General features: G+C 37.2%; 1 protein-coding gene across 5 annotated transcripts in view; it reads left to right on the forward strand.

Moving 5' to 3' along the window:
* MPHOSPH9 (M-phase phosphoprotein 9) overlaps positions 1 to 17288 on the forward strand; it is a 47795-nt gene that overhangs the window by 14420 nt on the left and 16087 nt on the right. For 3 of the 5 annotated variants that reach the window (XM_038372862.2, XM_043498480.1, XM_043498481.1), the window contains exons 4-12: positions 1606 to 1695; positions 4799 to 5322; positions 7012 to 7138; positions 10550 to 10640; positions 11868 to 11974; positions 13538 to 13660; positions 14307 to 14761; positions 15981 to 16139; positions 16226 to 16313. In XM_038372862.2, the coding sequence (XP_038228790.1) occupies positions 1606 to 1695; positions 4799 to 5322; positions 7012 to 7138; positions 10550 to 10640; positions 11868 to 11974; positions 13538 to 13660; positions 14307 to 14761; positions 15981 to 16139; positions 16226 to 16313 (1764 nt within the window). The remainder of the gene's footprint in view (positions 1 to 1605; positions 1696 to 4798; positions 5323 to 7011; positions 7139 to 10549; positions 10641 to 11867; positions 11975 to 13537; positions 13661 to 14306; positions 14762 to 15980; positions 16140 to 16225; positions 16314 to 17288) is intronic. The other 2 variants (XM_038372864.2, XM_043498479.1) reach the window with 2 other exon arrangements.

Raw genomic sequence — 17288 nt, forward strand, 5'->3', positions numbered from 1 at the left:
CTTGAGCATGTTAAGCCCACCGTGAGGAATCTGTGACATCTACAGCAAGCCAGGTTTATGCCTGACTGATCAACCACAGAACAGATTTTTACCATTAGACAAACGATTAAAAAAGCCCAAGAGTTTTGATGTGGGAAGGATGAGATGTATATAGCTTTTATTAATATAAAAGCAGCTTTTGACTCTCTGGATCATTGCTCCCACTGCTTCCCATTGCACCACTTGCAAGATGCTGGTGTGCTTGGCAAATTCTGCAACCTTCTCATAGATGTGCACTGCCAAAATGAAAGCTGTTTGCTTAGGTACTAGTGTGTCCAACTGGTTTGAGTACCACAGAGGCATCTCTTAAGGGTGCGTGGCTGTCCCTGATCTGTTCAATACTGTTGTTCGCTGACTGACTGGAAGCCATCACTAGCTGCATACAGGAGGTGGTACTGCGTGACTTTGGCATATTAGACCTAGAATATACAGATGACATGGCTGTACTTGCATTCTCATGAATTAATCTCATCAGTGCCCTGAATGTATTTACAAAAGATGCAAGTAAGCTTGGTCTTCTTCCAATTGACTAGAGGACCAAAATGATGTAAGTGATTGAGGTATCTCTACCCCATCCATCATAATCAGTGGACAAGATGTTGAATTCATCTGCTCATTTGAGTATCTTGGCTCTGTTGTCACCAAGGAGGGAAGTTGCCTTGCTGACATGAAATATCCAATTGGCAAGGCTACGGGTATTATGAATGCTCTTTGGAAGCCTCTGTGGCATCAATGGGAATAAGATGTATATCTATAAGCAGCAGTGGCTTCTGTCCGACTGTGTGGTGGACCAGGTTTTAGAGACGCAAATGTATCAGATGTTTTTGACATGAAACAGCAATGATGTATTGAAGGCATATGGTTATGTATGAGGCTGTCAGATGTTGGACCAACCAGTCTCCAATGTCTTCCCAAGTGACTCAACACTGGCTCAGGTGGTTTGGCCATATCCTTCGTATGCTGCAGCACATACCAGCCCGCCAGCTTTATGCATTTAATCCAACAAAAGCTGGATGGAGAAAATCTTGAGGATGGCCTTGCACACACTGAAGGGATGTCATGGCTTCTGACCTTGCTCGCCTCAGCCTTAATATAAAGCAGACTGCAACCTTGGCAGGAGAGTGGGCTCTCTGAAAATGGGTGATATGAAGTGTGCACTCTACAGTCCATGAGCAGGAGAATGAATGAATGAATACTTTGAAAGTGAAGACAAGCAGCTTATGTTTGATGTGATAGAGAAGGGGGAGCCAGTGGAGAGATGTAAAGGGAGGAGTAACATGGTCTAATTTTGTAGAGAACACTTTTTCCTCCTTTATTTTTTAAATAAAACTTAGATACGAATACATTAACTAGAAGTATCTTTTTTTTATTTTTCTGTGTTTGCTTTAGGAGTGTCACTTCTTTTCCTTTGCAGTAGTTGTTGTTCTAGCTGCTATTATTATTTATTATTTGTATTACAGTTATAGCTAGGGGCCTTAACTGAGATTGGGGTCTCATTATGGTGCTAGAGTAAAATGAATAAGGAAGCAATATGATTTTTAATTATTTCACTTTATGGTTTAATAGACTAGGTGGATACAGTTATTCAAACTGGTGGAGAAACAGTGTCAAGAGCAGATAGTTGCCCAGCAAGAGCAGTTCCATCACCAAATCCAAGTAAGCCATTATTTGTTTATGTAGCAGTTTTAGGCTGACTGCTTTTTAACGTTTTGATAAATTTTTGTATATTTACAAAACAGTACAGCACTGTATCATCCACTGCTGTTGTATTTTTTCTGTGAATACATGTAGGGCCTTATCGTCCTTACATATGTTCAAATTTAATCAATGGGAGTTGCGTGTTTGCATATCGGGAGAAAATTGGACCTCTGATGTTTAATATGCACGTCTGCAGTACCTTATCACTTGGCTGTTTAATAGTGTACATTTTTAGAAAGGGAAAAACAAAGTGGGTTTTTTGACTCAAATTGTTCTTTTTCATAAACATGTATTTTGACCAAATACACAACAAATGAGATTTGTATAGATAACTACCATTATATGTTAACAGTTGGAATACATATTTTTCTAATTTTAAAATAATATTTGCTCTAGTTCAGAAAACATAATCTGAAACATGATTGTCTTAGTTAGATGGAGTTTTGCGCATAGTACAACATTCATTGTAATATTCGAACAGATATTTTACTCTTGACTCGGAGAACCTCCCTTTCTAACAATGAAAAATGAGTCAAGATGTTAAGATCGTCAGGATTCAAATTCTCCCTCATTCTTGTTTCACAATCAAATCAGACTAGAAGAAAATGTATGTGTGAACATGTAAAAGAGAGAATATGTTAATATACATAGACAATATTTAATATCTTCATTTTGGTTGCTGTTTTTTCCCTTCCCTTTCCTGATGCCCTCTACGCTAGTAGTAAGCAACAGTTCCTGAATTGATAAAATTAACAAGAGGTACTGTCCTTTTCTTCTATCCTATCTCCTATTACCTCCCTATTTTTTTAAAATATTTTTGTCTGAACATTTTTGTCCTACCCATGTCCTGTACTCTTGTATTTTCTTCCTCATGTTGTAGAGGTTAATTATTGTTGTTGTTGCTCTTGCTAGCCTTGACTAGTACGCTATATTGGCTTTACCAGCCTTGCTTTTACTGATAGGAGGGCCTACCTCTACAAGAGCTAACTTTGCACTTTGTGGTATTAGCAGAGACTAGCTACATGAATGGTCACACTGTTGAATATAAAACTAATGGCCCTAATGCTTTTCTCAATTACTCCAGTATAAATTAGGAGTAACTCAATTAAATCCATCATGAAGTAAATGGAGTTACTCAAGATTTATACAGGTTAACTGAGAACAGATTTTAGCCCAGTGAATCAGTGGAAAAATATGGGGAGAAAACACATTTTTAATAAGGAGACAAAACTTGTTGTGTAGCAAGAAGCTTCTTTGATATTTAGTACCATTCAGAGATATTTGGCTTGCTGTGCTGTCAGTGACATTTTAACTCAAGGGACAAAGATCCTGAGTTTGGTTTAGAATCACAACAGGGCAGATCCTCAGTTGATATATGAAATTCTTTGAAAAGCTACTTAAAATACATGTTTACTATAGGTCTGAACATTTTCAATAGATAATTCAATATTTAGATATTATGTAAAATTTTCCATTGCTTTCAACCTTGTGGAGTCATTTACAACTGTGCAAAGTGGGTGTACAACGCTGCCCAGTCAGAATAGTAGTGTTTTACACACTTTCCACAGATGTAAATGCCTACACATATTGAAGGGCAATGGAGAATCTGACCCATTTATGTCTAGTTCCTCCCCACCCACACAAAGAAAATTAAAACAGAAAATGTTGTTGGTCTTGTGATCCAAATCACCAGTGGCCAAGGAAATTTTAATTGAGGACAGGAACTCCATCCTTGAATCTTTGTGGACAGAGAGGGAGAGAAAAAGACTGAGTTGAAACCCTCAATAGTTCATTTTTATCACAAGTTAATTAACGCTAGTGGGCCTGATCCTGAGAGGTACATTACACCTGCAACTCCCACTGAAATCAGTGGGTTTTGCTGGTGCTCACTATTTCTTGGAATCAGGGCTTGTTTTTATTTTTCAGATTTTTGGACAGAAAGGTTTTTGTTTAATATTTTAATCTGTGCTCTCCAGAAACATTAAAGGAGATTTGACTCCTGTGCACAGAAAACTTATTAAAGTGTATGGGAGCTTAGTACGTTACATTTCTGGAAAACAACTATAGATTCTGATCTTGCAATGCATGCATGGAGGATCCCTGTGTACACAGAGAGCTTCACTGACTTCAGGGGGGATATAGGTTACAATTCTAGTGCAGCTCATTGCAGGATCATGGCCATAGGTACCAACACAGAACTTGATTAAAAACATATGGTTACTCTTTGGAACTGTTCCAGTATGTCAGCAATTATAAAACAATTTTTAAATGGTGTATTGTTTACCAGTATACTGAAACGGCTCTTTTGGAAACAATCCACACTGAAAATGAAATATTTGAATTCATACTCTGCTAATTCTAACAAATCTATATAGATAATCCAGTTAGTGTGGATATTTATGATAGAATGTTGTACAACTATAAGGCAAACACATAAAAAGTAAACCTCTATGTCAAAATGAACTGCATAATATACACTTATTACCTAAAAGAGATATTTTAAAACAAAGAGTTCATAGAAAATAATCTTACAGAGGTATGTTAATCTTATTATAGTTAAAGCTGAATTGTAGTTTCCACTTCCATTAAAGCTCTCCTTCTATTGTCAGAAATTTATAACTTGGATATAAATTTCCTTTAGACCTAAATTTAGCAAATATGTTCTTTGCCCTGAGACAAATTGTTTGCCTATTTTAAAGGATATGGTTAAACAAATTTATAACTCTATATTTAGCTGATACATCACAATAATTCTGAAGGCATATTGGATACACACGTGCATGTTTTTAAATTTATAAGTGATTGCTGAGGATCGTAATTCACTGCTTCAGACTAAGATTTTTTTTTTAACACACATTTTACTGTAATGCATAGGACACATGTTTTTATTTTATGCACAATATATCTATATATTGAAAAGCCTTAACCAGGAATTAGTTCAGATAAGTTCACTAATTCCTAACAATGAAAGTTAATGTAATATGCATCAAAATACTAATTGGATTTGTGGCACAATTGTATGGTAAAAGCATTTTATCTATTCATCTTTTCTTTTTTTTAGTGTATACAGAATGAGATAAGACACTTAGTGAAGTTGCAGAACAGTAATGCTTCATGGGATTCCTACAACAGCAAAAGTTCTCCCACTAAACATGCAAACAATTTCTCTTCACTAGAAAGTCAAATGGGGTTTTGTTCTGAAAACTTTGAAGAAACTCGGTGCATTGTCAATCAACTTAAATCTAATGAAGCTGAAAGTCAGCCAAAAGCGTCTGCTGAGCATCAAGAGTGTTGTGTAAATAGTATTTCAATGAGCAGTGGTTATGGTACCCTTTCTGCCCCAGAACTGAATCCTAGGAATTCTAAAGACATTCAGAAGTGCATGGGCTATCCAGAGAAGATTTCAAAAGGACAGGGTGATGCACCCGTGACGAAGAAGGATTCAATTGCAGCCAATGTACAAACTAAAAGAGAATTTATACAAAAAACTGAGAAATATTGTCCATCACTAAAAGATGGTATTTTAGTTTTTCCTGCTGAATTTGAACATGAGATTACTGAAGATCAATGTGGAAAAGCAAACTGGTAAGTGACAGACTTTCCAATTAGTAAATTTAGTACAGTGTGGCGCAAGTCCTGCAAACACAAACGAGTAATTTTATGCACACAAGTAATCCCATTGAATTTAATGAGACTACTGGCATGCATAAATGTGCTGTGCTGCTTGGCATATGGTCAAGTTAATTTATCCCAGCTTTTTATGTATGATACATTTCTTGCCTTTTATGATATTTGAAATGCTTGTCTGTTATTGATATGGGGGGATAAATGCAGGGATATATTTCTGATTACAAAAATGAGCTAAAAAAACATAGTTGTTATGCAGTGTTTTCATTTATAGATTGCAAATTTCATGTATTTAAGTGTTGAATGTTTGCCTGTATGTGATTAGTATGCTACTATCTTGTGCAATGGCATCGTTTCCCGTGTGCATGCATTGTAGTATAGGTTGGACTATCATGAATCACAAAAAAACAAAAATTGTTCTTCTTTTGCTGTACTCAACAAAATGAAAGTTTGAAGGGCTTTTCATCAATAAACTGAAATGAATGTCAAAATGTTTAAATTAATTTGGCTGGTTGACAGCATATAATACCATATATGGCTGACCCTTCCCTTTCAGTGAGGTGGAAATGGGAATGTATGATTTCTGCTCCATATTTATATTTTCTGGGTGTGGGTGTGTTTCTCTCCCTCATCCTTCTTTTATTGGGGTAGATTCTGATAACCTTGTTCATGATGAATAGTATCTTAGCTCCATGAGTTGTCCTCTTGAAGTCAATGGGGCTCTCACAGAGTACTACTCATCATGAGTAAAGGTCTCTCTCTCTCTCTCTCTCTCTCTCTCTCTCTCTCTCTCTCAAAGCCCTGGCTGGGATGATTTAACTGGGACTTGGTCCTGCTTTGAGCAGGGGGTTGGACTAGATGACCTTCTGGGGTCCCTTCCAACCCTGATATTCTATGATTCTATGATTCTCTCTCTCTCTCTCTCTCTGTATAACTTTTCTTTGTGTATCTCTGTTTGCATCTCTCCTATTGTTACAGAATCACTTGGATTGGAAAGGACCCCTAATAGTAGGCTATGTGGCCATGCCCCTGCTTAATGTTGTGATTGAGTCTGTTGTTCCTGAATTAACATTGATTGCTGTTCAGTCAGTCAAATTACTGCTTTTCATTTGGCTTTTTCTTCATAATCAGACTGATAACAGACATGCTGCACTGAAACACTTTACTTATGGAACTAGCCAGGATTCCATGGTTCTGGTCAATTTCAGCCTGTCACCAGTGTGCCACTGTTAACCTAATTCAGTGAATTAACATAGCACTCACTTGGCTTATTGTAATCCACTGTGTGGTTACTTGAACTGACCAGGAAACGTGGTGTTTGTCTAAGTATGTGTAGTGCCTCTGTTACACATATAAGTTTTCTGTTGTGATTTGTTAAAATATAGAAAGTTTGATTCTAGGTTTACGGGACCAATAATTTTCTTTATCAGTGCTTTTGCTGGAAGTCAAAACACAGAAAATCATTTTGGTATCAGTTATTTTTTATTCTTTCTCAAGAATGCATATGGGCAATGAAACTTTGATATCTGTGTTTCATATTGAATGGTTTAGCAAGAAATTAATTTCAATAGAAATTATTTTTACGTTACTATAAAGGGAATAGCTGTTGTGTGTGGTTTTTTTTTTTTTCCGCTTCTTTCCATGTAGTAAATATCTAACATCATGGGCACAAAAGCTGAAACAAAACCAGCTGAAAAGAACAAATCTGGAAGAAGAAGGGTACATGAACGCTGTGCAAGGAAATGAGCAAGCTAAGAAATTAACATTTGAGAACGTAAGTGATCTACTACTCCTGCCTAGGATGTTTTTACACAGATGTTCAAATAAAGCTTTAACTATGAGTTACTTTTTACAGTATGTACTTTTTGTAAATGATCTTATACTTTGCAACTGTTTGTGTTTGTATTACATATAGAAATCTCTTCCTAAAAAATGTAGGGCCTTATGTGAGGTGAAGCCCTACAGAGCTGAGGGCACTTAGCATCTCCTCGGAGACCCTGCACACCCTTTCCAGGTTGGGAACCTTAAGTAGCTGGGAACCACTGATCAGTTTTATTGGCCTTTTATAATGAAACTCGTGGCAGGTTTTTCTTTTTTTCAAGCATTGGTTGATGCAAGTACAAGGAATTTTGTCCCTCCTCATATATGCCTTCACTAAAAACCTGCCCCATGAATCCAATTACAGTATAGGGTGCTAAAAACACACAATCAGCCCTATCTATGAGAGACGTTTGGGACACTGATTAGATGTTCAAAACCATTTATGGTAATGTACATAGTTGCGGCCTTGGTATTTATGCTTTTTGTGCTGTAGCTCTAAAAGTATAATGTTGCCTTTTCTTTTAATATTCATTATGCTGCCTGCCCAGAATGCATTCACTCTTGTGTTGCCTTCCATAGAATAAAAGTGCAAGCTGGCATGACGTTTTTAACCTTAAAGGAGCAATATGCAGTACAATAATTTACATGCTAATCTCAGAATCTGGTCAGACATCTAACTATGATGCTTTAGAACGATGGTAATTGTACTAATAATTGTCATACACCTCTCTCCTGACACCATCTTAAGGAAGAAATTCCTACACAGCTGTTTAATGACTCCACCTGCCAGGAAGTAGCAGCCTTGAGGATTGCTTATCACCTGGCTTTATAAGGTGCTGCCTATTCACTTTCCTTTTAGTCTCTTTGCTGCTCTGGAAGCACTCAGTTGAGACCTTTTTATTTTTCATTGTCATGCCTCTGAAGAGCAGAAGAAAGAAATTTAAAAACTGAAGTTAAGAAATAAAAAAAAATTTGGGGGAGAGAGAGAACATGTGATGCAATGATTTGGGAAGGTTTTTCTGCTTTGTTTTGGTTTTTGTTCCCACTTTCCCATTTAGCAAATCCTCCCCTTTTTCAGTCCTGAGCTATATTGAGCTTTTCAGTTCTGCCAAGCAGCATAGTTACTGAGCAACAATAGCTTCCTGCACATTTGGGGTTGAGCATCATCAGTATGCCAAAAGGGATGGGAGGTGGGGGCTATCCTAGTTGATTGGAATGTCTTCAGACCTTAGTATGCTCTTGAGTAAACTTGAATGTACTGCAGGAGAGTATTTTTGTCTTAATTTTCCCTAGTTCTGCTTCGCAGACCTTCTTGAGGTGTACTTCCCACTCTACTCCTTTGTGGGTTGGTGCTTTTTCCTGGAAAAAAAACAAATCTCATATATAGCTTTTGACTCTTTCCTTACTTTTCAGATGGTATTGGAGGGAGCTTAGCTAGTCTTTCAATCTTTCTGTTGGGCACCCTGAATGTAAAATCCAGTTTTGTATGTCCTGCAGGGGGAGGAGGAGTAATGGATTGTGTAATGTAATTCTTAGAAAGTACAAAACTTGAAGTTGCAGCCACTACGGACTTTCTCCCAGTAAGAAATCTCTTGGAATCACTTGCAAATGATTGGATATCTGCAATGTAAAAACTTTGTTTTATGCCAATATGTGTACAGGTTATTAAGTAAAGCAATATACTGCATGTATACAGGACATGCTTTTCGGAAAACAACTTTATATAGGTATCAAATGTATTGAAATTTAGGTAAGATTGTATTATTCATCGAAGACTACAGACATGCTGAGTTTGACTCCTTTACAAGAAAATATCTTTGAGTTATTAGAATGCAAGTTCAGCATTTCTGAAGAAGAACACAGGAATTGCCAATCTAGTCTAGTATCCTGTTTCTGACAGTGGCCAGTACCAGTTGCTTCAGGAGCAGGTTCAAGAAAACCCTGCAGATGGGATGGTGCTCTCAAGTATGATGCTTTATATACCTTCCAAAACTCTTAATTTTTTAATATTAAAGGTGGGTTTGTAAATTAGAGACATTGTCTGTTGGTTTCTGACTCCCATCTTGAATTTTACCCCCAAAAGTTTTAGTGCATCAACGTACTACATCAAAAGTCTTGCAGAGATGGTCTTCAGTGAGAGTTGCAGTATTTGGCACCTCTATGAATTAAGTCCTTAGTCATATCCTTGTCGTATTCTGTTTTTAGCAGTGTTTCTTCATTACAAAAGCTGTTTTCATTCACTGAATGTAAAACAATTTTTGAAGTTTCCCCTAGGTTGTACTAAGGAGCTTTGAGATTCCCAAGGCTTGCTCTGTTTGATTCCAGGCTCTTAAATAGGGTCAGAAAGCTTCAAGCACTTGGCTTTAAAGATGATGCAACTAAATTTGAAATCACATAGAATACATTACCAATGCACAAAAAAAGTCATTTTACTAGAGGTTTGACAACTTCATGGGTTGAAATAATGAAAGCTTCAATAAAACACATTTGTATAGAGCCATACCAGTTCATTTGCCATATTTTCCTGTACCTTCTTAAAAGATGGGACTACTTTTTTTTTCTGTGGATGCTTCATTTTTGTCAGAGTGCTGCAGGTAGCTGTTTTTAAGGTAAGACCTCAACCTAGTTTAACTATCCTATACATCAGCTTAGTGAAAAGCATTTCTTCCTTTGATTAGGGAAGAGGAGAGAGTTATGACAAAATGAAAATTGAAATTATTTGCTGTAGTCTTCTCCACACTACTTCCCACCTCTGAGGTTTTGTGTGGCTTTGTATTTGTTGGGGTGGTTGATTAGATAGTTTTGATTGATGACAAAGGGTGGTGATATATTATAAAGTTAAGATTATAGAGAGTATTTACCTCCTGATTCCTGGTAGGTGGAGTCATAACAGCTGAATGTAAGAAATTCCAGTCTTAGGATGATGAGAGAGAATAACACATTTATTGGTTGGTAAGTAAGTTGTCTCTATAATTGCACCTTTTATGGAGCAAAAGTTCAGATGACTGTCAAGCTGACAATGGGAGAGTTCTTAGTTTTGTGAAATTTCACAAAACCACATTCAACTAAATGTATCACACTTGAATTAAATAAAAAAGTGGGTTCCTAAATGTGTGTGTGGGTGTTTTTTGTTTTTTAACAAATATAGTATGCTGTGTTTGTTGGCTGCAGTGTATTGGACACACAATGTCTGGGCCTCAATATCAATTCAGTTGAATGCTATTAAACTAAATTTTTAATTCATTGTTTGTGTAACAAAAGATGTTTTAATGCAATATTTTGAACTAGTGCACCTTTATTCCTTCTTTTCTGCTTTTTTCTTTTATAGTTCATAAAGCATGTTCTTTTCCCTTTGGAATTTTAGACTAGTGTTGCTGCTGCTGCTTCACCGTCATACACTTTTTACCTCAGCCAACCAAATGAAAGTCCAAATTCCTTAGCATCTGAAGCTTCAGGTATAGTTAATTACCAGTTTACTACTAGTAAAGCTTGACATTCCATTCTTTTTTCTTTTGGATTCTCAGTATTTAGAATTCAGTCCTTTATAGTTACCTCTTCTGTTGTTTATTTTTCTCTAGGAAATTTATTTCTAGCATTGGCAGGCTGTTGAACCTTTTAAAATCACATAATTCTGATTATCATCTTGCTATTTTCCCCCTTCAAACCCTTGATGACTTTCACAGCCAGTATCTCACTACAGCTAGAGTTAGGCTGTAAATCAAAGGATCTAAGGCAATGTTTCAAAACCCACTAGGACTAAAATCACTATGCTGGATTAATAAACATTTTCAGTTGTCAATCCTGGTTTAGTGATCAGAGGGGGTGTGGAAACTTGGAAGCACCACTGCTGTAAGCCTACAGCATGTTTCCATACTCCTTCCCCAAATACGTGAGCAGACTGCATAGATGTGTGTTTGTCAGTCAGACCCAAACAATCAACTCACATATTTTGATCAGAACATAATGCAGATGCTTTTTAGGAACAAGACCAAGTATAGAAGTACATTTATGCAAATTTACTACACCCACTCATAACCTACTTCATCTGATGATGTGAGCTGTAGCTCACGAAAGCTTATGCTCAAATAAATGTGTTTAGTCTCTAAGGTGCCACAAGTCCTCCTATTCTTTTTGCGAATACAGATTAACACGGCTGCTACTCTGAAACCTGAGACAGAACTGTGAATTTAAGGCAGCAACTTGGACTCGGAGCTGTTTGTTTATCCCATTGATGTTGGGTCTTCTGGAGGATTTTATTAGCTTACTCCAGAGTGCTGATCCAAACCAAGGGGTAGGCAATTCAGAGTTATGACTAGGGCTAGGTTCTCAGCTCTAGCCTACATTTTCATAGCTTCATTGACTTAAATAGGTCTATGACAATGTACAGTAGTGGAGGATCTGTCCACTAGAGTCCCAGGAGGAAGCCCAAATATTTTCACTAATTTATTGGCACTATGTTTCTGGAGTGGTATAGTGTAATACTAGTATACTTTTATTAAAACCTCTTGATGCAAAATACCAGTTGCTGCTGCCAAAGATTTGAAGATGCTTAAGTAGACACTAGTATTTAGTACAATGGTTATGTTGGCTATGAAAACAACAGCTACATAACAGACTTCACTATTTTGTTATGCAGAAGTGAACTTTAAAATTTTGATATATCTTTTATTTTTGCTTCTTAGGACTTACCTACTGGAAACTAGATGAAAAGGAAATGTATCACTCTTTGCCTGAAAATTTTAGAAATGAATTTTCTAGTATTTTTGCCACAAAAGTTTCATCAGATCAGGTACTTTTTTGTTCTTGCTTTGAAAATCCTATAACTGTTCATTGTTTCCCATTTGCTCTTTATAGTCTGCAAAAGTCAGTCTCTACAGGCTGCCTGCTATCTAATTTCTTTTGTGATCCTGTGGCTGTTGAAGTCATAGAGGTGCTCAAACTACCAATAGCAGCACCCTACTTTAAAGAGAGGGGGATAGAGGCTAGTGTGTTCAACGAAGGAGCCTGAACTCTGGATCTCCCCCTTTCCCACTCTTAATAAGACAGCAACAGAATCTGTAGACCTTTTAGAGTATGTCTACACTGCAGCTTGGTGCATGGCTCCCAGCCTGGATAGACAGACATGGGCTACCTCTGCTTGAGCTAGCAGTACAAACCTGCCCAACCCCCTGGATCTGTACTTGGGTGGTTCACCCATGCCATTGCCCGTGTTACAGTGTCCACACTGCACTTTTTTTTAAATGCACTGGCTCAAGCAGCGCTTGCACATGTCTGTCTACCCAGAGTGGGAAGCATGATCCGAGTTTGTTCCCCACCCTAAGGCATGCTGCAAGACCTCCACTCAGCAGGCTTTTGGGATGGGGTGCATTGATGAGGATCTAAGTGAGTAAAAGAGATTAGTAATTGATAATTCTGACATGTTGTGTGTGTGGGGAACAGATCTAATTAATAAAAGGTAATTTTGTAAGGTTTGTATATATCATATTGTACATTTTCCTAGAGTTAAAAAAATAAGTAACTGAGAGAGACCTCCAAAAACAATTGCATACAAACTTCATTAGTAATTAAAATATCTTTAAACCCTGCAGGCCTGAATATCTTGTCACTCCAGTGATTTACAATGTTAGGTGGTCTTGTGTAAGCTTTGGTGCCTAAAGGGAAGATGAGATGGTGGATAGACAATTATGAATTTAACATAACAATCATACTTCAGATGATCCATTTTCATTTGGATTGAGTGGTGGGCTTCTGTTATTTAGCCCTGTCAATTATACAGAGAAGTAAACTTCCCCATGGAAATGTCTTTTTTGCTATTAACTCCCACTCTCAAATTCTGCTTCTTCATTATTCACTTGCATCTGATGAACTGCTGTGTTGGGGTCCTGTGGGCTGTCAAGTGGAGAAATTTGTAGTAAAATTGAGGAAAAGGCAGAAGTGCTGTTCTTCAGCCATTCACTATAGATTGCTTCTCCTAAATATGTAGCCGTTATTATTTTGAACAAGAAGCAACCAGAATAATTGTTTTATTGAGCTCCTCATTATCTTCAGTCTTGTAATGTCTACTGGAAACTAATCTGCCTTTAACATGCGTATAGCCGAGAACAATAGAATTAAAATTACCACCTGCTTTTTATCTTGTTTGAATACTTCAGGCATTCAGAGATAGAGAGAGAGGCTTATTGTTTACTAAGGATTTATATATATTATTGAAAGCTCAGTGGTTTTCCGTGAGTGCATTGAACAAGCCCTTCCTAAGTTCTTCATTTTAAATTAAATGTATTAGGTGAAGATTGCTTAAATATCATGTTTGTTTTAATCTGGGAAACAATTAGCAATTTTGTTGTTTTTTAAGTCATCTTCTGGTGATGAGATGAAGCCATCGTTGAAGGATATTTATCATAAAAAACAAAGGGAAAGCAAGCAGCTGCCAGAATGGAATCTCATTTCTCCAGCCCAGCCAAGTCACCCACCAGAGGTAACATTTATTTGCACATTAATGCCTCATGTTTGAACAGAAACATTTGACATGTTATGAGGTTTCAGATTGATGGTTCGCTCTCATTTTCCATTCACAAACCAAGTTCCCACTTTTGAAACAAAGACAAGATGTAGGTTGTGCAGATCTTCATGACCTTATCTAACTGTATCAAACACCATGATATCTGATTTTCCCTCTTCTTCCTTGAATCATCAACAAAATAGTTAATCGTAATTTAAGAGTCAACCTTGTTAACTTTCAGAACCAAAATCCCTTGAAATGATTAGGGACAGCACACCTTTCTTGCAGTTATATTGTCACGTTCTCTGCAGTCTTGGGCAGGTATCACTGAATTCAATTATATTTGGCTGACACTTTAAAAGTTTTCTTCACAACTACAAGTTCTAGAGATTGCTCCTTTATTAAAATGAAAACCAGGAAGACAAGTAACCGCCACCAAAGAAAAGTGCCAGCTCACTAAGCTGTTGCAAGTCCACCTTGTGTATTGCTACCAAATAACTGTTGTAATACTACTGTTAATAGTTTCTGCAGTAGATTTGTATCCCCTTCTAATGGGTTAAATGATTCTTCATTCATAAAATCCAATCATAGTTTATTAGTATTGTAATTATTTATTTCATAGGTCTTAACACTAGATCCAACACTGCACATGAAACCCGGTGAGCAGAATCCAGGATATTGTTTTGTCAGTAATCTTGGTGAGAAGACTCCTTTTTCTCCAGACTCTATAGTGGGTCCCACTTTTTCAAGTCATTCTGACACTGATTCATTTTCACATATAAGCAATATAACTTCACCTCAACGAGGTGGTTCTCCAAAATATACTTCCAGCACTAAAGTTTTACATTTGGACCCCTGGGAAAATAATGCATTCCAAAGTGAAACCAAGATTGGCTGTTCTTTTCCGATGCCATATGCTGATACTAGTAATGATCTGTTAATCAACACTGATGATGAAGAAAGTTTAACTTTAACTCCATCTTCGATCATCCAGTCCCAGCTTCCATGTGCTAACAACAATTTACCAGAATATAGTATTTCAGTGACCTCCTTCGAAGAGCCGGTGATGTTGTCAAAGTAAGCATTTTTGGCTTTTGTCTTATGTAAATTTAAAAATACAAAGTTCAGCAAAATGGAGGGAGAGGTTGGATTAGCTTAAAAAAACACTGCTAGAATGTCACTTAATAAAGCTTTTTTGGGTAATACAGATTTGTGCATACCCTCTCTGAGGTAACTAAGAACATAAGAATGGCTACACTGGGTCAGACCAAAGATCCATCTAGCCCAATATTCTGTCTTCCGACAGTGGCCAAGGCCATGTGCCCCAGAGGGAATGAACAGAACAGGTAATCATCAAGTGATCCATTTCTTCTCGCCCATTCCCAGCTTCTGGCAAACAGAGGCGGGAGACACCATGCCTGCCTATCCTGGCTTATAGTCATTGATGGACCTATCCTCCATGAATTTATCTAGTTCTTTTTTGAACTATTATCCTCATTTTATAGATGAGGAAAAACTCAGGTTCAGAGAAGTGAAGTGACTTGTCCAACACCGCGTTATTGGTTGTGAGAGCCATTAGAACCCTGTCACCCCATCCCACACACAACATTAAACAGCTTGCACAGGAGGTAACATGACTGCTAATGTCCCTGTATCTCTGTCACCATTTATAAAATGGAGATGATAATACCTTTTTCACAGAGTGAATGTGAGAATTAATATGTATAAAACATTTCAAGGGATAAAATGTATATGTATTATTATTATTTGTAGCGCCCTGCTAAGAGGAGCAAAGAGCCACACTATCCAATGAAAAGCAAATATCCCTTCGCTCCCTCTGTTTAAGCTGTATTGCTTTCCTCAGAGACCAAGAGATCCAGTCTATATAAGGGTGTGGGTGTGGGTGCGGGTGTGGGTGCGTGTGTGTCTTTTCTAAGGGATCATGGCTTGGAGGTAGTTTCAGAGTTTTCTTCTGTTTTTTCCCCCCTATTTTAATTTAGCATGCATATCTTCTATTGGTGTGTGTTGGCAGAGAGAAGAAAAGTCTTGAATTTGTTAATATACATATTTACGTTTATACAAGCACTGAGAGCTTGATCTTAGATCAGTAAAACCAACTTTCTCCATTGACCTTAATAGGAGCAGTAGCTAGTCCTGTGAGAGAGAAGTCCATGTAGTAATAAATATGGCAATGGTTTTAATGTTAATGCCAGTGGATGGTAATGTGGACTAGGGTAAGATTTACATTCAGTAATGGTGGAAAAAACAATTTTTTGTTCTTAATTTTTAAAATCAGGATTAGGCAGAATTTGAGGAAAAAACATGCCCGACACATAGGTGATCTACGAGCTTATTATGACTCAGAGATACATAGCTTAAAACAACAACTTGCGGCAAGCCATAAAACTGCTTCATCTGAAGAGCTGAAGAAAATAAATCAAAATCTTGTTGATAGGTAATATTTATTTTTGTGACTGTAAGGGAAAGTTTTTTATTGTATAAATTCTTTGGTAATTTTTTAAAAAAAATTTATGCCTCTAGGTGTGACCAGTTAGATGCTGCTCTCAATGAAGCTAGTACTCGCATGAGAACCCTTGAAAATAAGAATAATATGCTAGAAATGCAAGTAGTAAGTATATATTGTGGGTAACATGGATTAAAGTTGTTTGTTAAGTGAAAAGGTAAGAATGTGCAACTATTAAAAATATAGATTAAATTGATAGTTATGTTGGCCTCGTCCAATGTCACATAATATTAACAGCCAGATCATATTTGCATAGATACTACGTTCTGCACCTTTAGAACCTCTTGATCTACAAAATCCCCATCTTTTGAATGTCATTCCATTCCAACCACTGCCCATTCTCATGCAAAGAAATTTTGCCATCATGTGAGTTCTCTCAGCCCTTTTATTCCCACACTCCCTTCCCAGTGCATGATGGGCAAGCTGTGCTCTACACTGTGATCCTCCTTATCCCTGATTGTTAACATTTCTGTTTGGGGTTTGGTTGAGAACCTTGACCTCTGTAAATGTTTAAACTTTATTATTTGTAAATAACCCTGTCCCCCACCTTCCTTCCAATTTTAGCAAGAACTAAAGTTCATCAATAAAATATTAAAGATGTGTTTCTGATCTCTCTCTCTCTCTCTCTCTCTCTCTCTCTCTCTCTCTCAAAAAAGAAGAAAAAAAAAAGGGGAGGGGAGGCTAAGTACAGTAATTACTTCCTTTTCTTATTTTACACCTGGGTGATGAGGCAAATTCCTTGTGCAGTGAGGCAAAAAGACCTATCCCTTTAGCTTTATTGACCCTACCGCAGGCGGTAAAGGCCCAGTTGGGCCAAAATATACGAATCCTCCTTTTATGACCCTCAGCTTTCCTGTTAGACCTGGGCCTGCTCTTTCATGGCTATACAGCAAACTGGTTCCTTACTAAAGAACAGGAAACGTTTTTACGAGATGGAAATTGAGTGTCTTGCCTTGAATCTTAGTTTTATAGTCCAATGCGTTGCACTAAAGAGAGTAGCTTAAACTTTTTTTCAGTTTCTGTGCATTATTAAAAACTAACTTCTGCTTTCTATCCTTGTAAGATTTAAGATTATAACTT

This window comes from Dermochelys coriacea, chromosome 15 (assembly GCF_009764565.3).
Source record: "Dermochelys coriacea isolate rDerCor1 chromosome 15, rDerCor1.pri.v4, whole genome shotgun sequence".
Taxonomy (NCBI): Eukaryota; Metazoa; Chordata; order Testudines; family Dermochelyidae; genus Dermochelys; species Dermochelys coriacea.